The 16,769-nt window shown below is 42.9% G+C and overlaps 1 protein-coding gene across 2 annotated transcripts in view; it reads right to left on the bottom strand.

Annotated features, from left to right (window-relative positions):
- Nucleotides 1-16,769, bottom strand: part of LOC137657741 (uncharacterized) — a 301,807-nt gene that overhangs the window by 120,857 nt on the left and 164,181 nt on the right. For both annotated transcript variants that reach the window (XM_068392206.1, XM_068392207.1), the window contains one exon: nucleotides 15,184-15,334. In XM_068392206.1, coding sequence (XP_068248307.1) covers nucleotides 15,184-15,334 — 151 coding nt within the window. The remainder of the gene's footprint in view (nucleotides 1-15,183; nucleotides 15,335-16,769) is intronic.

The following is a 16,769-nucleotide window of genomic DNA, read 5'->3' as shown; positions in this document are numbered from 1 at the left end:
GATAAAGCCATTTGAAAACCAAGCATCAAACAAATCAACTGTATCTAATATAATCATTTATTAACTAGAAAAGCACTCAAGAGTGCAGATCTCCTCCACGGCATATTTCTCGAAACCAGTGTGCCTTTCCCAGAATCAATTAACAATTTCCAGCTCTTTACATGTTTAAAATCCCTGCAAGTTTCATTACTTTACAATTAAAATTGTGGCCATATGGTTGGTGACCAGAATTTGACCTTTTGCTTGACCTTGACCTTCAACCTTAACAGCTCCTTACATAACAGTTTAAAATCCCAGCAAATTTTATTACATTACGATTAAAATTGTGGCCGTGTGGTTGATTACCGGAATTTTACCTTTTGCTTGACCTTGACCTTGGACTTGATCTTGACCTTTGATCTTAACATGTATTTATCGGTGAGTATTTTCATACACTTAAATACGAACAAAGTTTTAAGTCCCTGTGACAACGATGTCCAAACTTATGGTTGATTACGTTAATTTGACATTTTGCTTGATTGTTACCTTGACCTTCCAAAATTAGATCATTTACAACTTTTTACATAACATTTAATCGCTGCAAGTTTCATTACTCTACAATAAAAATTGTGGCCAGGAAGTTGTTCACAATCAAACACACAAACAGTGTAAAACATAATCTCCTTCCAAATTTGTTGGAGGAGGTAATGAGAACATGTTATTCTCAGCTGCATTAAGGTATGATCCAAGCAAGTACTCAAGATCTGTCTTGTGAGTACAATCAGATTGGATCTACATTTCATACCTTTATAATGCATAGGATAACTGATGCCTTGACAAACAATTACGTGTCCCATAAGAGCTTAAGCTAGACTATTTGTTGAGCTTTAACAATAGGGCTTATAGAAAAAGTGTTTAAAGATATATGAGGGTTCTGTCTTTCCCAGACAACAGCTCTGAGAACTTGGCCAGGGGGCCCCTTGCGATAGGCTGTTCTTTTCATACTTTTCGACTGCTCTTACGGGGCAGAGTAAAAGATTATCCAGGGCATAAGTTACCTCTTTGAGAGACGATATCATGAAAGAGTCAAATCTAACATCATTAACAAACAGATTTTCAGTTTTTGCCACAAACTCTGGAACAAAGGAAATGTATAGTTCCTTTCACCCTTTGGAAAATGACATTAGGTAAGCCAGACCATGACGTTCACTTACTCTTTCGACTAAAACTAAGGCAAGGCACAAGAGTGTCATCAGGGTAAGATCCTTATCTAAAGCTTCACGCATTGGTTCATAGGGGACTCTTTTAAAGGGTCTGGTAGCCTGGTGGTAGTGTCCTTGCCTGGTGATTCCCAGACTGGGGTTCGAGTCCCGCTCAAACTCACTAGTTCTTTGGTTGCTGTAATCTCACCATCCTTTGTAGCTAAGGATGGGGGGTTTGGGAGAGCCTATAGGTCTATCTGCTGAGTCATCAGTAGCCATTGCACTCCTTAGTACTAGCTTGGGTGGAGAGGGGGGCTTGGGCGCTGATCATATGTAATATGGTCAGTCTCTAGGGCATTGTCCTGCTTGATAGGTCAATGTCACGGTCCTTTCCTCTGTCATTCATGAGTAGCCATAAACCTTTAAACCTAAGAACCTTTGTTACATCCCAGAAAGGGGACTTGAGTTCCCTTGGGAGGCAAGTCTGTTCAAAGCTTTTAATGAGAGAAAAAAGTTCCCATGAAAAGAAGAGATGAAGCCTTTTCAGTTTGAAAACTTGGCTCAAAACCATTCACCGCAGTGACTAAGAGATTTCTCGTTTCTGAGGCACACTAAAATGTCGGCAATCAGGGCGAATAGTGGTATTTAGTGGAGCAATATTCCTCCTACCACACCAATCACAGAATGTTTTCCACTTTGCTTGATAGATTGCTGTGAACGACCTATGGAGGTATCCGGAAAATTATTTCGCTGTAGGTCTTAAAAAGCCTCTTTTTTCGGAAAAGATGCTGGATAGTCTCCAACTGTGAAGAGATAGGCAATAAATGATCTCATGGAACTTTCTTACATGTGCTTGATGCAGTAGGTTTGGTCATTCTGGGAGTTCTCTTAGGATTTCAGTGAGAAGTCCCAGCAGATCTGGCTACCACTCAGCTGTTGGCCACTTTGGGGATACTAGTGTTACTCTGACTTCTCGGGGTGTTCAGACTATGTTCAGAACCTGACCAATCAGACAGAAGAGCAGAAAAGCGTAAAATTCTAGTCCATCCAACGGGTGCTGGAAGGCATCTTCCATTGCGGGTGCTGGCTTCAAGACTGGAGCACAATACACCAAGAGTTTGGTGTTCAGGTGACTAGCGAACATGTGTAGTGACAGGGAACCCCACAAACTCAAAAGACTCTTTGCCACTGGAAGAAGCTAACATCATTTGGAACCAACTCTCATCCCTGGTCGACTCAGATGGTCCGCAATAGAATTCCTCTTTCCAGGGATAAACCTCGCTGAGAGGGACACTGCACTGTTCTGTGGCCAATGATGCACCTCCACTACTAATTGGCATAGAAGGAAGGCGATGTAGGTCACTACTGTGTAGTTGTTACTTATCAAAACCACAGAGTGGCCTTTTAAAGTCTTTGAGAAGTGAAGTAACACTAGATGTGCCTCTTTCATTTGTAAGTTATTGATGTTAAAGGCCTTATTTTTCTGAGACCACGGACCTGAAAACTGCTCCCTTCCTAGGCGAGCGCCACACTCTTATCATGAAGCATCCGAGAATAAAAGGTACTTTGGGGAGAGAGCTGGAGGGCTGTTCCTGCTAACAGGTTCTCCTTTCTCAACCACCATTGGAGATTTGTCACTACCTCCTGAGACCACTAGCTCTTCAGAGCCCACTGCACCGAGTGAAGATGCATTTGCCTAAAGGGAACTAACTTCTCCAATGAGGTGAGATGTCCTAGGAGCTTTTGCCACTTGCGGACAGGAAGGGATTTCCCTTCCAAGAAGTATTCGGCCACTTTCCTGAATCTTGCTACCCTGTCAGCAGATTGGAACACTCTGGCCTGGACCAAGTTGATATCCATGCCTAGATATCTGAGGGACTGTTGGGGAACGAGAGTGGATTTAGTTGAATCCCCAACTCCTTGCAGAAGTCGAGAAGATTTCTATGTTGTGTTCTATATGCAGGGTTCAAGACTCTGCTAGGAGAAGCTAGTCTTCCAGATATCTCAAAAGCCTTATGTCCATTTAGATAGATAAATCCTGAGGGTAGAGGATCTTCTAGCCCTTGCGATCGCTCTAGCTGCCCCCTTCGAAAACCCTCGAGCTCTAGAGAGTCTTTCGATAGTCTGAAGGCAGGTAGACGAAGCGCGGGGAGGCTTTGATGAAATCTCTTTACGTGAGGCTGACGCAGGAGATCCATTCGCAACGGTAGACTTCTTGGAATGTCTACTAGCCATAGAAGTACCTCTGTGAACCACTCAATCGCGGGCCAGAGGGGAGCAACCAACGTCAACCTGGTCCCTTCGTGAGGCGAACTTCTGAAGAACCTTGTCTAGGATCTAGAATGGTGGGAAGGCAAAGATGTCTAGGCGAGACCAGTCCAGCAGGAAAGCGTTTATGTGGGCTGCCTCTGGATCTGGAACTGGAGAGCAGTAAGTCGAGAGCCTCTTTGTCAGTGAAGTCGCAAAAAGATCTATGGTGGGTTGACCCCATGTCATCCATAGCTTCTCACACACAGTCTTGTGCAACGTCCACTCCCTGGAGATGACTTGTCCTCTTCTGCTGAGGCAGTCCACTAAGACATTCATTTCTCCTTGCACAAATCTCGTCAAAAGAGAGATGTTACTTGCCTTAAATGGAGTTCCTTCTGATCCGTGCACCAAAGACCCGAGCATTCCAGACTGTCCAGTGGCACTCCCTAACCCAAATCCGATCCATCTAAATACAACACATGGTTTGGGTTCTTGATCGCAAGAGAAAGACCTTCTCGAAGTCTGATGTTGCTGTCCCACCAAGTCAGACATGTCTAGACTGAGTTGGAGATTGGGATAGAGATACTCAAAACCCTCGTTTATCGCGGTAGATAGGTTCCAGACGCGGCCGCGATAGGTGAAAATCCGCGAAGTAGTGACACCATATTTACCTATTTATTCAACATGTATATTCAGACTTTTAAAACCTTCCCTTGTACGTAGTACTGTTAACAAACTACCCTTTAATGTACAGAACACTTAATGCATGCACTAGAGTACCCTAAACTAAAACAGGCACAAATATTAAAGGTGATTTTATATCATGAGTTTCCTAAACACGCTAAAAAGCACGATAAAAAATGGCAACCAATGTTTTGTTTACATTTATCTCTGATCATAATGAAGAAACTCACTGGAGGTAGAGCTTTGCTTATTACCCAGACATACTGTATTTCCCATACTTTTCCCTTAGAACTACATCACATCTTCCTAATTTAGATAGATATATATATATATATATATATATATATATATATATATATATATATATATATATATATATATATATATATATATATATATATATATATATATATATATATATACATATATACATATATACATAAATACATGCATACATACATATATATATATATATATATATATATATATATATATATATATATATATATATATATATATATATATATATATATATATATATATATATATATATATATATATTACTGTATATATATGGGTTATGGAAAAAATCCGCCAAGTGGTGAATCCGCGATGGTCGAACCGCGAAGTGGCGAGGGTTCACTGTACTCTCTAAGCCCTTCTCCTTGTTCCAATGGTTTAGGTGAAATTGGAGAGGGCAAAGGTTGAGTCTCCCCAGAGAGATAAAACTGCTCCAGCGATGAAAGAGTTCCCACGAGGCTCGTTCAAACTCTTACAGAGCAACTGTTTTTCTCTTGCAAGTGACGGACTTTTAACAGAGCTTGTTCCATTCTTGTGGGAGACGAAAAGGCCCGAAAAATTTGACACTGTATCTCCATCCCCAAATAAAGAATAGTCTGGGATGGAGTACTGTAAGTTACGACTTCTCTACGTTCACTATGAGACCTAGCTCCTTGGTTAGGTCTAATGTCCATTTGAGGTTCTCCAGGCAGCGATTTAATGACGACGCCCTGATTAGCCAGTCGTCAAAATAAAGGGAGGCTCTGATCCCTGAAAAAAAAGTAGAAAGCTTGCTACATTTTGCAAGAGCCTTGTAAAAACAAGAGGAGCAGGACTAAGGCCGAAGCACAGTGCTCGAAATTGGTACACTACTTTCCCGTCCACAAACCTCAGATATTGTTGAAAGTTTGGATGAATCGGGATGTGGGAGTATGCATCCTGAAGGTCGAGAGAGACTATCCAGTCGCCTTCCCTTACTGCTGCCAAGACAGATTTGGTAGTCTTCATCGTGAACTTTATCTTGACAATGAACACATTGAGCGCACCTACATCTTAAGTACTCCTGCAGTGAACGTGGCTGCCAGTTCATTGGAGTCATCCTTTATAGCCTTGTTCATGCATGACATAATTTGTACAGCAATACCTTGTCAGCTGGAGAGACCTTCTTACTTAAGGCTCCCAGGGACCAATCCAAAAAAATAAATACTTAAAACGCTCGAAAAAACTCCTATCAGGAGATGGTCTAGCTTTGAAGCAGACCATAAAATCTTGGAGCGTCTCATGGCTAGACGACGAGGAGAGTCCACTAGGCTTAAGAAGTCTCCCTGGGCAGAGGCAGGTACTCACAAGCCGAGAACTTCTCCTGTGTCACACCAGATGCTCGAGCGAGAAGCTAATTAAGAAGGATGAAAAGCAAAAGCAGACTTTCCTAAACTTCTCCTGGATTCCAACCTGTCTCCCAGTAAGAGCATGGCTCTCTTGGAAGAACAAGAAAGAACTGACTTCGTAAATGTAGGAGTCGAAGAAAGTCATGCCTAGAGTAAACTCAGACAGCGGAGCAGCCGTTACAAAACGAGTAGGACAAAATTTCCCTAAAGAAATTCATAATTAAAAAAAAAAAAAAAAACAAGGGATTGTTGGACAACCCTAGGTTACTCCTCTTCTGAATGAATCCCTAAAGGTACATTAGTTGAAAGGGGGTCATCAACTTCTTCAGAAGGCACATCATCTGATAAATCTAAAGTCTTGCGAGAAGGAGATTTATATTCAGAATGACGTGAAGGAAAAGCCTGACAGGCTACATCAACTTGTATATGAACAGAAGTTAAAGTTGGAGGGTCGATGTCACGTTGTGAGTGCAGAGAATGTTATTCTACTGCACGTCGTGACAGAAGTGACTGACGTTCAAACGTCACGTAGAAACAGCGGTGACTGCTGTTCGATGCTAAATCGTGACTACAGTGACTGACTCTCGACGTCACATCGTGTCTACGGTGTCTACCGCTCAATGTCATGTCGTGTCTGCAGCTCAACGTCCCGCTGTGACTGCGGTGGCTGACGTTCAAAGTCTCGGAGGAACTGCAGTGACTGATGATCGAAGTTATGACTCGACTTAACTGACTGTCGATCAAAGTTACATCGAGATATATGCTCCGCATCTCGTTTAACAGCAAAGCTGACACTAGGGATAACGTCAGCGTGACGTAACAAAGCTCGTTTAGAAGGTTGAAGACCTGAATCACGTACTGTATCCCAGAACCGTGACGTACAAAAAGCAAAGGATTCTTTCGCACAGGAACAGGATCGTAAGCTTCTATTAAAGAGCTTTAACAGCATATCTTGCAAAACACTTAACTTCGGATCAACCTGTGACTGCGGTGGCTGACGCTCAAACGTCACGTAGTAACAGCGGTGACTGCTGTTCGATGCTATATCGTGACTACGGTGACTGACGCTCGATGTCGTGCCCTTGAAAGGCAGAAATACTCATTTTAATATTTTCAATGTCAAAAAAATTTTCTCTTATAACTGTCATCAAATACCTTACCTTCAGGCCAGAAATTCAACTTTGGAGTATTAATTAATTTAAAAAAGTCTGAGAACTCCTTATTTTGATTACTAACAAAGGATTTATCCCGGTTATCACTATGGCCTTCACTGAAAGTTAATGCTACTAGTGAATTATTCAATTGAATTTTCCCTTCTCTATGAAAAGATGGTTCAGCTTTGAAATTGGTGGAAATATATGAAGGAATGGGTTTATTGAAGGTAAGAAGGTTGAAATCTTCGTAATCACTTTCATCTCCATTATTATAAAAGGAAAAGAGGTCTAAATTTGCACTTTCAGGTAATTCAGGTGATCGTCTTGAGCGCTTAGTAGGAGGGGGAGCCTCATTCTTCTTAGCAGGTGAACCACTTCTGCCGAGATGAATGTTTAATATCAGTGATTTATTTACCATAGATTAATTGAAATTTTTGTTCAACAGGTATAGTAAATATGGACAGCAGCGGACCTAGAAGGCTGAAGTCAGGCAATGGGGTTCACGACTCAAATAGCCCTCTTAGGCTAATTCAGTGCCATATTTAAGTGAATGATAAGTTTAAATCTATTATTATTAATAAACTAGACCTGCCTCATGTGTAACCCTTATCAGATAGCCCCCCAGGCCCTAGGCTAGTGTCGATAGGTTTAAAGCGAGAAATGTAAGCTCGAACTTACCTGTGGTCTAGCCTACTGCCTATTAAGCGCGTGCTTTTGATGTGTCAGGCAAGCAATTGTTTTGTGTGCTTAATTATAATTTTGTAATATATAAAAATTGGAGTATTTAGTTTGTTTATACCAATTAATCGTGTAGTAATCATGCACATGCTTTGCTTAAGCTACTTACGCTATGTTCGGAAGTGCCTGCTCTAAGCATTCAAATCATAATAACCTTACGTATGGGGGCCGCCATTTGCATTTGTGACGTCATTAGTCTAAATCAGCTGCTTTCCATATGACGTTTTCGTTGTAAACAGAATTTAAAACCTTACCTTTTCTGGATGATTTTCATGAGAGTTTGATTCTGTTGGAGTAACATATTTATGATATCAGAATTAGAAGGCATATCACTATCTGCAGTCGATTGTGTTCGTTTTTCGTTACTGATTACGTTCTCCTCTCCGCTGGAGTCTTCGCTAAGCCGATGCACCTCCACGGAGGTAAGAATTTGCCTCGACATAATTAAGCCGTGGGCTGAGATATTGCTCTGGTTGCTGAGTGCAGAATAATGAAAATCAACAAATATATGTTGGGAGCAACGGGAGGGAAAAAGAGGAGAACGTTCTGTGCCGAAGTCAACTTCAGAAATGTGACTTCCATTGCCGAGTCAACCCGCTCGTCCCTGGTAACTCCGCCCAAGGGGCGTGGTTTAGGCCGCTTGGGGGGGTTCCAGGGGGGGGGGTGTATAAGCTACCACTGGTGAGTCCGGAAGGTTGAGACCTCCCTCTCCAGAAACAATATTTTGACCACCCGCCAAATCAAAAGATTGCGAAAGACTTCTTAGTCTCCCGTACAACCCAAAACAAGATTAAAAATTTCAAGAGTAGATTAAAAGGATATTGGGATTAAGGGAATGTAGTGGTAGAGCCTTCACCCACTACTGCACTCGCTGCTACGAATGGTCCCAGTGTGTAGCAGTCCTCATAAAGAGTCTGGACATCTTTCAAGTAATATGAAGCGAATACCGACTTGCCTCTCCAAAAGGTCGCGTCCATAATACTTTTAATGGATCTATTTCGCTTAAACGCTACTGAAGTTGCTATCGCTCTAACTTCATGAGCCTTAACTTTAAGCAAATTACGATCCTTCTCACTTAAATGAGAGTGTGCCTCTCTAATCAAAAGTCTAATAAAATGAGAACGCATTTTTCGACATGGGCAAAGAGGGCTTTTTAACGGAGCACCATAAAGCCTCTGAACGACCTCGTACCGGTTTAGTTCTGGATAAATAAAATTTAAGAGCTCTAACGGGGCACAGCACTCTTTCAACTTCATTCCCAACAATCTCAGATAGACTGGGAAGTTCAAATGCTTTAGGCTATGGACGAGACGGAAGTTCATTTTTGGCCAAGAAACCTAGTTGAAGAGAACATACTGCTTTATTAGCGGAGAAGCCGATATTCTTGCTAAAAGCATGTATCTCACTAACCCTTTTTGCAGAAGCTAAGCTCACCAAGAAAAGTGTCTTGAGGGCAAGATCCTTCAGGGAGGCTGAATTTAACGGTTCAAACCTGTCTGACATAAGGAACTGCAGGACCACGTCCAAGTTCCAAGCAGGAGTAGAAATATGACGCTCCTTGGAAGTCTCGAAAGACTTAAGAAAGTCTTGAAGACTTTGTTATTAGAAAGATCCAAATTTCTATGCCTGAAAACAGAAGCTAACATGCTTCTGTAGCCTTTAATGGTAGACGCAGAAAGGGAGCGACCATTTCTCAGATAAAGCAGAAAATCTGCAATCTGCGCTACAGAGGTACTGGAAGAGGAAATAGAGGAGGACTTGCACCAGTCTCTAAATACCTCCCATCTAGATTGATAAATCCTGATGGTAGAGGATCTTCTAGCCCTCGCGATTGCTCTAGCTGCCTCCTTCGAAAACCCTCGAGCTCTAGAGAGTCTTTCGATAGTCTGAAGGCAGTTATACGAAGCGCGGGGAGGCTTTGATGAAATCTCTTTACGTGAGGCTGACGCAGGAGATCCATCCGCAACGGTAGACTTCTTGGAATGTCTACTAGCCATAGAAGTACCTCTGTGAACCACTCTCTCGCGGGCCAGAGGGGAGCAACCAACGTCAACCTGGTCCCTTCGTGAGAGGCGAACTTCTGAAGCACCTTGTTTAGGATCTTGAAGGGTGGAAAGGCATAGATGTCTAGGTGAGACCAGTCCAGAAGGAACGTGTCTATGTGGGCCGCCTCTGGATCTGGAACAGGAGACCAATAAGTTGGGAGCCTCTTTGTCAAAGAGGTTGCAAAGAGATCGATGGTGGGTCAACCCCAAGTCATCCATAGTCTTTCGCACACATCTTTGTGGAGCGTCCACTCCGTAGGAATCACCTGTCCTCTTCGGCTGAGACAGTCCGCTAAGACATTCAACTCCCCTTGGACGAATCTCGTCAAAAGGGAGATGTTTCGATCTTTTGACCAAGTGAGAAGGTCCCTTGCGATGATGAAAAGGGAGTGGGAGTGAGTGCCTCCTTGCTTCGAGATGTATGCCAAGGCCGTGGTATTGTCTGCATTCACCTCCACCACCTTGTTTCGAACCAGACTCTCGAAACTCCTTAACGCTAGATGGACTGCTAAAAGCTCTTTGCAGTTTATGTTAAGACGCCTCTGGTCTGCAGACCAAAGACCTGAGCACTCCAGATTGTCCAGTGTCGCTCCCCAACCCAAATCCGATGCGTCTGAAAACAACACATGGTTTGGGTTCTTGATTGCAAGAGAAAGACCTTCCCAAAGTCTTATGTTGCTGTCCCACCAAGCTAGACAAGTCTTGACTGAATCGGAGATTGGAATCGAGATCGTCTCTAAACCCTTCTCCTTGTTCCAATGGTGGTTTACGTGAAACTGGAGAGGGCACAGGTTGAGTCTCCCTAGAGAGATAAACTGCTCCAGCGACGAAAGAGTCCCTAGGAGACTCATCCAAACTCTCACAGAGCAACTGCTTTTCTCTTGCAAGAGACAGACTTTGAGCAAAGCCTGCTCCATCCTGGTGGAAGACGGAAAAGCCCGAAAAACTCGACCCTGTATCTCCATCCCCAAATAAAGAATGGTCTGGGATTGAGTCAGTTGGGACTTCTCCATGTTCACCAGGAGACCTAACTCTTTGGCCAAGTCCAAAGTCCATTTGAGGTCCTCCAGACAGCGATGAAGGGACGACGCCCTGAGTAACCAGTCGTCCAAATAAAGGGAGGCTCTGATCCCCGACAAATGTAGGAACTTCGCTACATTCCGCATGAGCCTTGTAAAAACAAGAGGAGCAGGGCTGAGGCTGAAGCACAGTGCTCGGAATTGATACACCACCTTCCTGTACACAAACCTCAGATAATGTTGAGAGTTTGGATGTATCCTGCAGGTCGAGAGAGACCATCCAGTTGCCCTCTCTGACTGCTGCTAAAACGGATTTGGTGGTCTCCATTGTGAATTTTGTTTTTACAACAAACACGTTGAGAGCACTTACATCCAGCACTGGCCTCCAACCTCCTGTGTTCTTCGGAACCAGGAAGAGATGGTTGTAAAAACCTGGGGATTGAAGGTCCGAGACTTTCACCACCGCCCCCTTCTCCAACAACAGAGAAACTTGAAGATGCAACGCCTGTCTCTTTGTCTCCTCTCGATACCTGGGAGAGAGGTCTATCGGAACTTTCACTAGCGGAGGTCTTCGTACAAAAGGAATTTTGTAACCCTCCTTCAGCAACAAAACAGACTCCCGGTCTGCACCCCTCTTCTCCCAGGCCTGCCAGAAGTTGGTCAATCTGGCCCCTACCGCTGTCTGAGGACGTGGGCAGTCAGACTCTGCCACGTGAGGATTTGGATCCTCTCTTCTTACCTCGTTTGCTATCGGCATGAGAGCTTCCCCTACTGGGAGCTCTGCCACGAAAAGGCGGGATAAATCTCGCCGCTGGCGTGTCAAACTTGGGTCTGCTGACATGAGAAGAAGGCGAAACCTTACGAGCAGTCTTGGCCACTAAAGCGTGTGTGTCCTTCTGAACAAGAGATGCCGCGATATCTCTAATAAGATGTCGAGGGAACAAAGTAGAAGATAAGGGAGCAAAAAGAAGTTCTGACTTCTGACAGGGAGTAACCCCTGCAGAAAGAAAAGAACACAGAGTTTCTCTCTTCTTAAGAACTCCTGCTGTGAACGTAGCCGCCAGTTCATTAGAGCCATCCCTTATTGCCTTGTCCATGCAAGACATTACTGTATCTGAATAGAGACATCGGGAAGAGACCTTCTTACTTAAGGCTCCCAGGGACCAATCCAAAAAATTAAAAACCTCGAAGGCACGGAAAATTCCTTTAAGGAGATGATCCAGATCTGTGGAGGACCAGCAAACCATCGAGCGTCTCATGGCTAGACGACGATTAGAGTCTACAAGGCTTGAGAAGTCTCCCTGGGCAGAGGCAGGCACTCCCAAGCCGAGAACTTCTCCCGTGTCATACCAGACGCTCGCACGAGAAGCCAATTTGAAAGGGGGAAAGGCAAAAGAAGACTTCCCTAAACCTCTCCTGGTTACTAACCAGTCTCCCAACAAACGCAAGGCTCTCTTAGAATCGCGAGAGAGAACCAACTTTGTAAAAGACGGAGTCGATGAAGTCATGCCTAACGTGAATTCAGACAGCGGCGAACGTGGAGCCGCATTAACAAAATGATCGGGAAAAACATCCCTAAAGATAAGAATAATCTTTTTAAAGTCAAAGGATTGCTGGACAACCCTAGGCTCCTCCCCATCTGAATGGATCCCCAAAGGCACATCAGCAGGAAGGGGATCATCAACTTCCTCCTCCGAAGGAACATCATCCGACAAAGGTAAAGTCTTGCGACACGGGGAAAACACAGCATGCCGAGGCGGCAAAGCTTGACAGGCCACATCAATATGCAAAGGAGCCGCAGCAAAAGTCGAGGGGACGACGTCACGTCGAGACTGCAAAGACTGAAGGTCTTGAGGTTGAAAGAAAACACGAGACTGCGGCGACTGACGGTCGACATCACGTCGGGACTGCGGCGACTGCAGCTCAAAGTCACGCTGTGACTGCGGAAACTGAAGTTCAACGTCATGTGACTGATGTGACTGACGAGGAACACGATCAGAATCACGTTTAACAGCACCGCTGACATTAGCGATAACGTCAGAATGACGAGACAAATCTCGCTTAGGAGGTTGAAGACCTGAATCACGCTTGCCGGACTGACGAACCGCAAGCAAAGGTTCTTTACGAACCTGGACATGATCATAAACTTCCATTAAGGATGAAAGTTTTAATTGCATGTCTTGTAAGACACTCAACTTAGGGTCAAAAGGACTCGAAACGGACCGTGACGTCGGCAACGTATGTGCATGCAAGTCATCGCACCGAACGGGACCCTCGAACTCAATGTCACGTTGCGCTTAACAGGAGAACAGTCATCCGATGACTGAATACGGTCGGAGCTGTCCCAATGGCTACAGCCAGGACGCTGGACCTGTCCTGAAGGGACCGACTTGCGTTTCAAAGGTCTTGAAACCTTACGCCAAGGTTTCTTATGAGACGAATCATCGGAAGACAAGGAAAACTTCGTTTCTCCCGTCTTATGGTAAGGACGTGCTTGAAAAGCAACGCCTGATACCTTTGAGGGAACGTCTGTACGTTGGTTTACACCTCTCACTCCCTTAATAGTCCAGGAGCCAAGGGGTGTTTGCATCCATTTTATGTCTACAAAATTACCCACCTGATTTTGATAGTGGACCACCTTGGACACATTTTTAGCGAGGGTGTTTGTTCTGAAACCTGGCAGTAATGGAGATATTCACTAGTTTGTTAGAAATGCTCTGATGCAAAATCGCTCTAAAAGTTAGGGGTATGGGAAATTAAAATTAACACAACATTGCACACAATTAACCTATGGTTTTGTGTTGGTGCTTAAATTGAAGCTAGTTTAGTTATCTACAACATGAAAGCACGTTCAAGGTCATCAGATGAAAGTCAAGGTCACCAGAGGTCAAAGTGTGACGTAATTTTACTTATGCTTGAAATTAAGACTTTCTTTCATTTGAAGGCCAACAAAAAAAACTCATGATGATATAACTGTTTATTTGAATGCACATCTGAATACCATACAATATTAGGTAATTTTAGAAAAATAACATATCACGCATAGAAGGTTCATTAGTGGCAATAGGGGGTTCTGAAACTACCACTACAGGAGAAAGATTAGGTTCAGGGGCATGGGAAGAGGAAAAATCTAGAGATCTAGAAGAGCTTCTTCTCACCCTCTCTCTTTCGAGTTTCCGAGTATATTTCTCATACTCCAACCACTCGAATTCAGATAAAATAATACATTCCTCACATCGATCCCCTAATTGACAAGATTTACCTCGGTATTTAACACAAATAGTATGAGGATCGATGGAAGCTTTAGGAAGACGTTTATTAGTCTTTCGCACATTTACGATAGACAGGAGAAGGGTCAGCCATTATGAAAATTTCAAAGAAAATCCAAAAGAAAGCCAAGTTCAGCAACAATAATCAAAAAAGGACTTAAAGAGTTTTATCGAAGATAACCAAGACAGCGAAAGCAATAAAACCATGAACAAGTACTTCACCAATCGGTAGAAACTTGAGGTTAAGCGCGAGCGGAACCAATGCTGTCCCTACCATCGACAGAGAAGAACTGAATTGGTTGAGAAGTATATGCGGTATCTGGCCGATAGTCGGCGCTGGTGGGCACACCCAGCAACCTTCATGGCGATCGCTCGCGAGTTTTTGGAATCTCTCGACCGTCGGAGATGTAAGCTATATATATATATATTCACCGGCTAAGTTTAATATTTAAAAATACATACATACATACATACATACATACATACATACATACATACATACATACATACATATATATATATATATATATATATATATATATATATATATATATATATATATATATATATATATATATATATATATATATATATCCGAGCCAAAAGTAAAGTGAGCTAATCACCAGTGTGTGAGTGGGAGTGGTAGAAAACTACACCCATACTAGCGGTGTGGGTAGTTAACCCTCGCTAAATTTTAATGGCTCGTCATTTCAGCTTTGCCGAAAGTAATACCCTTAATACATAGCATGGTTTGTATTCCAGTTACGGAACAAATATATATAAAAACATTAAGAATAATAAATATATATAACTAAAAACAATTAAAAAGAAAAAGATTATTAATGGCAGTCCAAAAACGTGAGGAGGAAGAGTGGAAACAACCACTCTCTCATAGAGCCAAAAGCAATGTAAAGTATAATCACAGGGTTGTGAGTGAGAGGGGTAGCTATCTACCCCCTATACCCCCAGCTAACTAGCGGGATGGGTAGTCAACCCTTACTAAAATCTAATGGCTCGTCCTTTCAGCTTCGCCAAAAGTAATATCCCTATAACTAGTGTAGGTTTGTACTCCAGTTACAAAGCAAATTATGCAAGCAGAAGATATTTTAAAATGGACACTGGTTAAATGCAATAAACAGATACACTCTAGAAAAAGAATTGAGAAAGAAATCTTACTTCCTGAGTTAATAAATCTGGGTTAATCTGATGCTGACACGAAGCAGGAAGAGTGATTCTCCTCGGTGGACGAAATCTTTCACTAATTTTCACTGGAACTCCAGCTACAAATGCAGCTGGATCAGTCGACATTGTAGGCTTATGATCAGTCCTGGAAAAGAAAAAAACAAAGTTTATTACGCAGATAATCAGTCAACATTGTAAGTTTACAATTAGTCTTGGTGGATAAAAAGAATAAGTTAATCACGGAACCAAAGAATAAAGCCAATAAGGTTTAAGATTGGCAAATAGTACCTATGACAGTATAGCCAAGCATTAAATGGATTTTGATGTAAGAAAAATCTATTTTTGGGTGAGATAGCCATGTTGTCCTGATGGAATTTCCTTCCAGCAGCTTCCTACTGTATAATATTTCTGTGAGTGATATTACAAGAGAATTACCGTCAGGTATCACAGGGTTCTAACCCACTGAACGATTATCCTAAGATATTGTGTATAATCAGGGACGTATCCGTAGATAACCATACATATCTGCACCCCAAACAGACTTAACCCAGTCTAGGAATCTAAGGAGGAGGATAGGTGAGGAGCGGTTACACATCCTCTCCCTTCACAGTACTACTCATCCCTGATAAACTCATTTTACATAGTAGTGTAACTACAGTGAGAAGAGGCATCTGACGAGGCCTCGGGGAGGGGTAACGTAATGGGTGGGCCATCAGGACGACATGGCTATCTCACCTAAAAATAGATTTTTCCTACGTCAAAATCCGTTTTTTGGGCTCGAGCCATGTCGTCCTGATGGAAGTGCACCAGAGAATTACCTTTGCCTCGGTAGGAAGCCTCAAAGAGAGAGGTTCCAATACCGAAATGCACTTACAGGATTACTCCGTCAAGGTATTGGTATCACTCTCAACTATATATCCCAGAACAGATCAGAAGCAGTATTAACAAGCATGATGGTCCGACAAGGAGGCAATAAGAATCAAAGGACCGCTCTCCGCAATTGGAATTTCACCTGAGGCTAGTGTCGGGAACCTTAAGGAACCCGAAACTAAAGGAGGCATCATAGGTGAGGCGTATGGAACCAAAGAACAGAGCACTGGACACAGGGAAGGATCACCTGGTAAGGGAATTCTTTTCCATAGACCCCAACGTTTAAAGGAAAGTTCATTCTTAGCCAGAAAAGTGGAATCAGGGTACAAATTAACCTCACCATTATCCACAAATTCAATATGGTCATCGTCTCTAGAAAGCGTCACAATGTCACTAACCCGAGCACAGGAAGCTATCGCAATTAAAAAGATGACTTTCTGATTGAGATCATGAATAGAAGCCGTTTGATTGTCTATGTCCAAAGCGAATTGCCAAACTTTGTCCAAACTTTGCCGACAGCCGCAGCCTTGCACAAACCTTAGGAATTTGTTGAAGAGATGCAAGTTAACGCCGACATCAAAGGCGTATAGTAGATGCCCAGCGAGGGTTAAATTGTACAACGAAATCGTGGAGGAAGCTATACCTTAACCGTGCAAAGCAGATAGGAAATCTAAACAAAATACCTAGTAATTGACCCTAGATTTTGTCTT

Source organism: Palaemon carinicauda, chromosome 18, assembly GCF_036898095.1.
Source record: "Palaemon carinicauda isolate YSFRI2023 chromosome 18, ASM3689809v2, whole genome shotgun sequence".
In the NCBI taxonomy this organism is placed as follows: domain Eukaryota; kingdom Metazoa; phylum Arthropoda; class Malacostraca; order Decapoda; family Palaemonidae; genus Palaemon; species Palaemon carinicauda.
The sequence above is the reverse complement of the archived record's forward strand: the minus strand, read 5'-3'. Positions and strand labels throughout refer to the sequence as shown.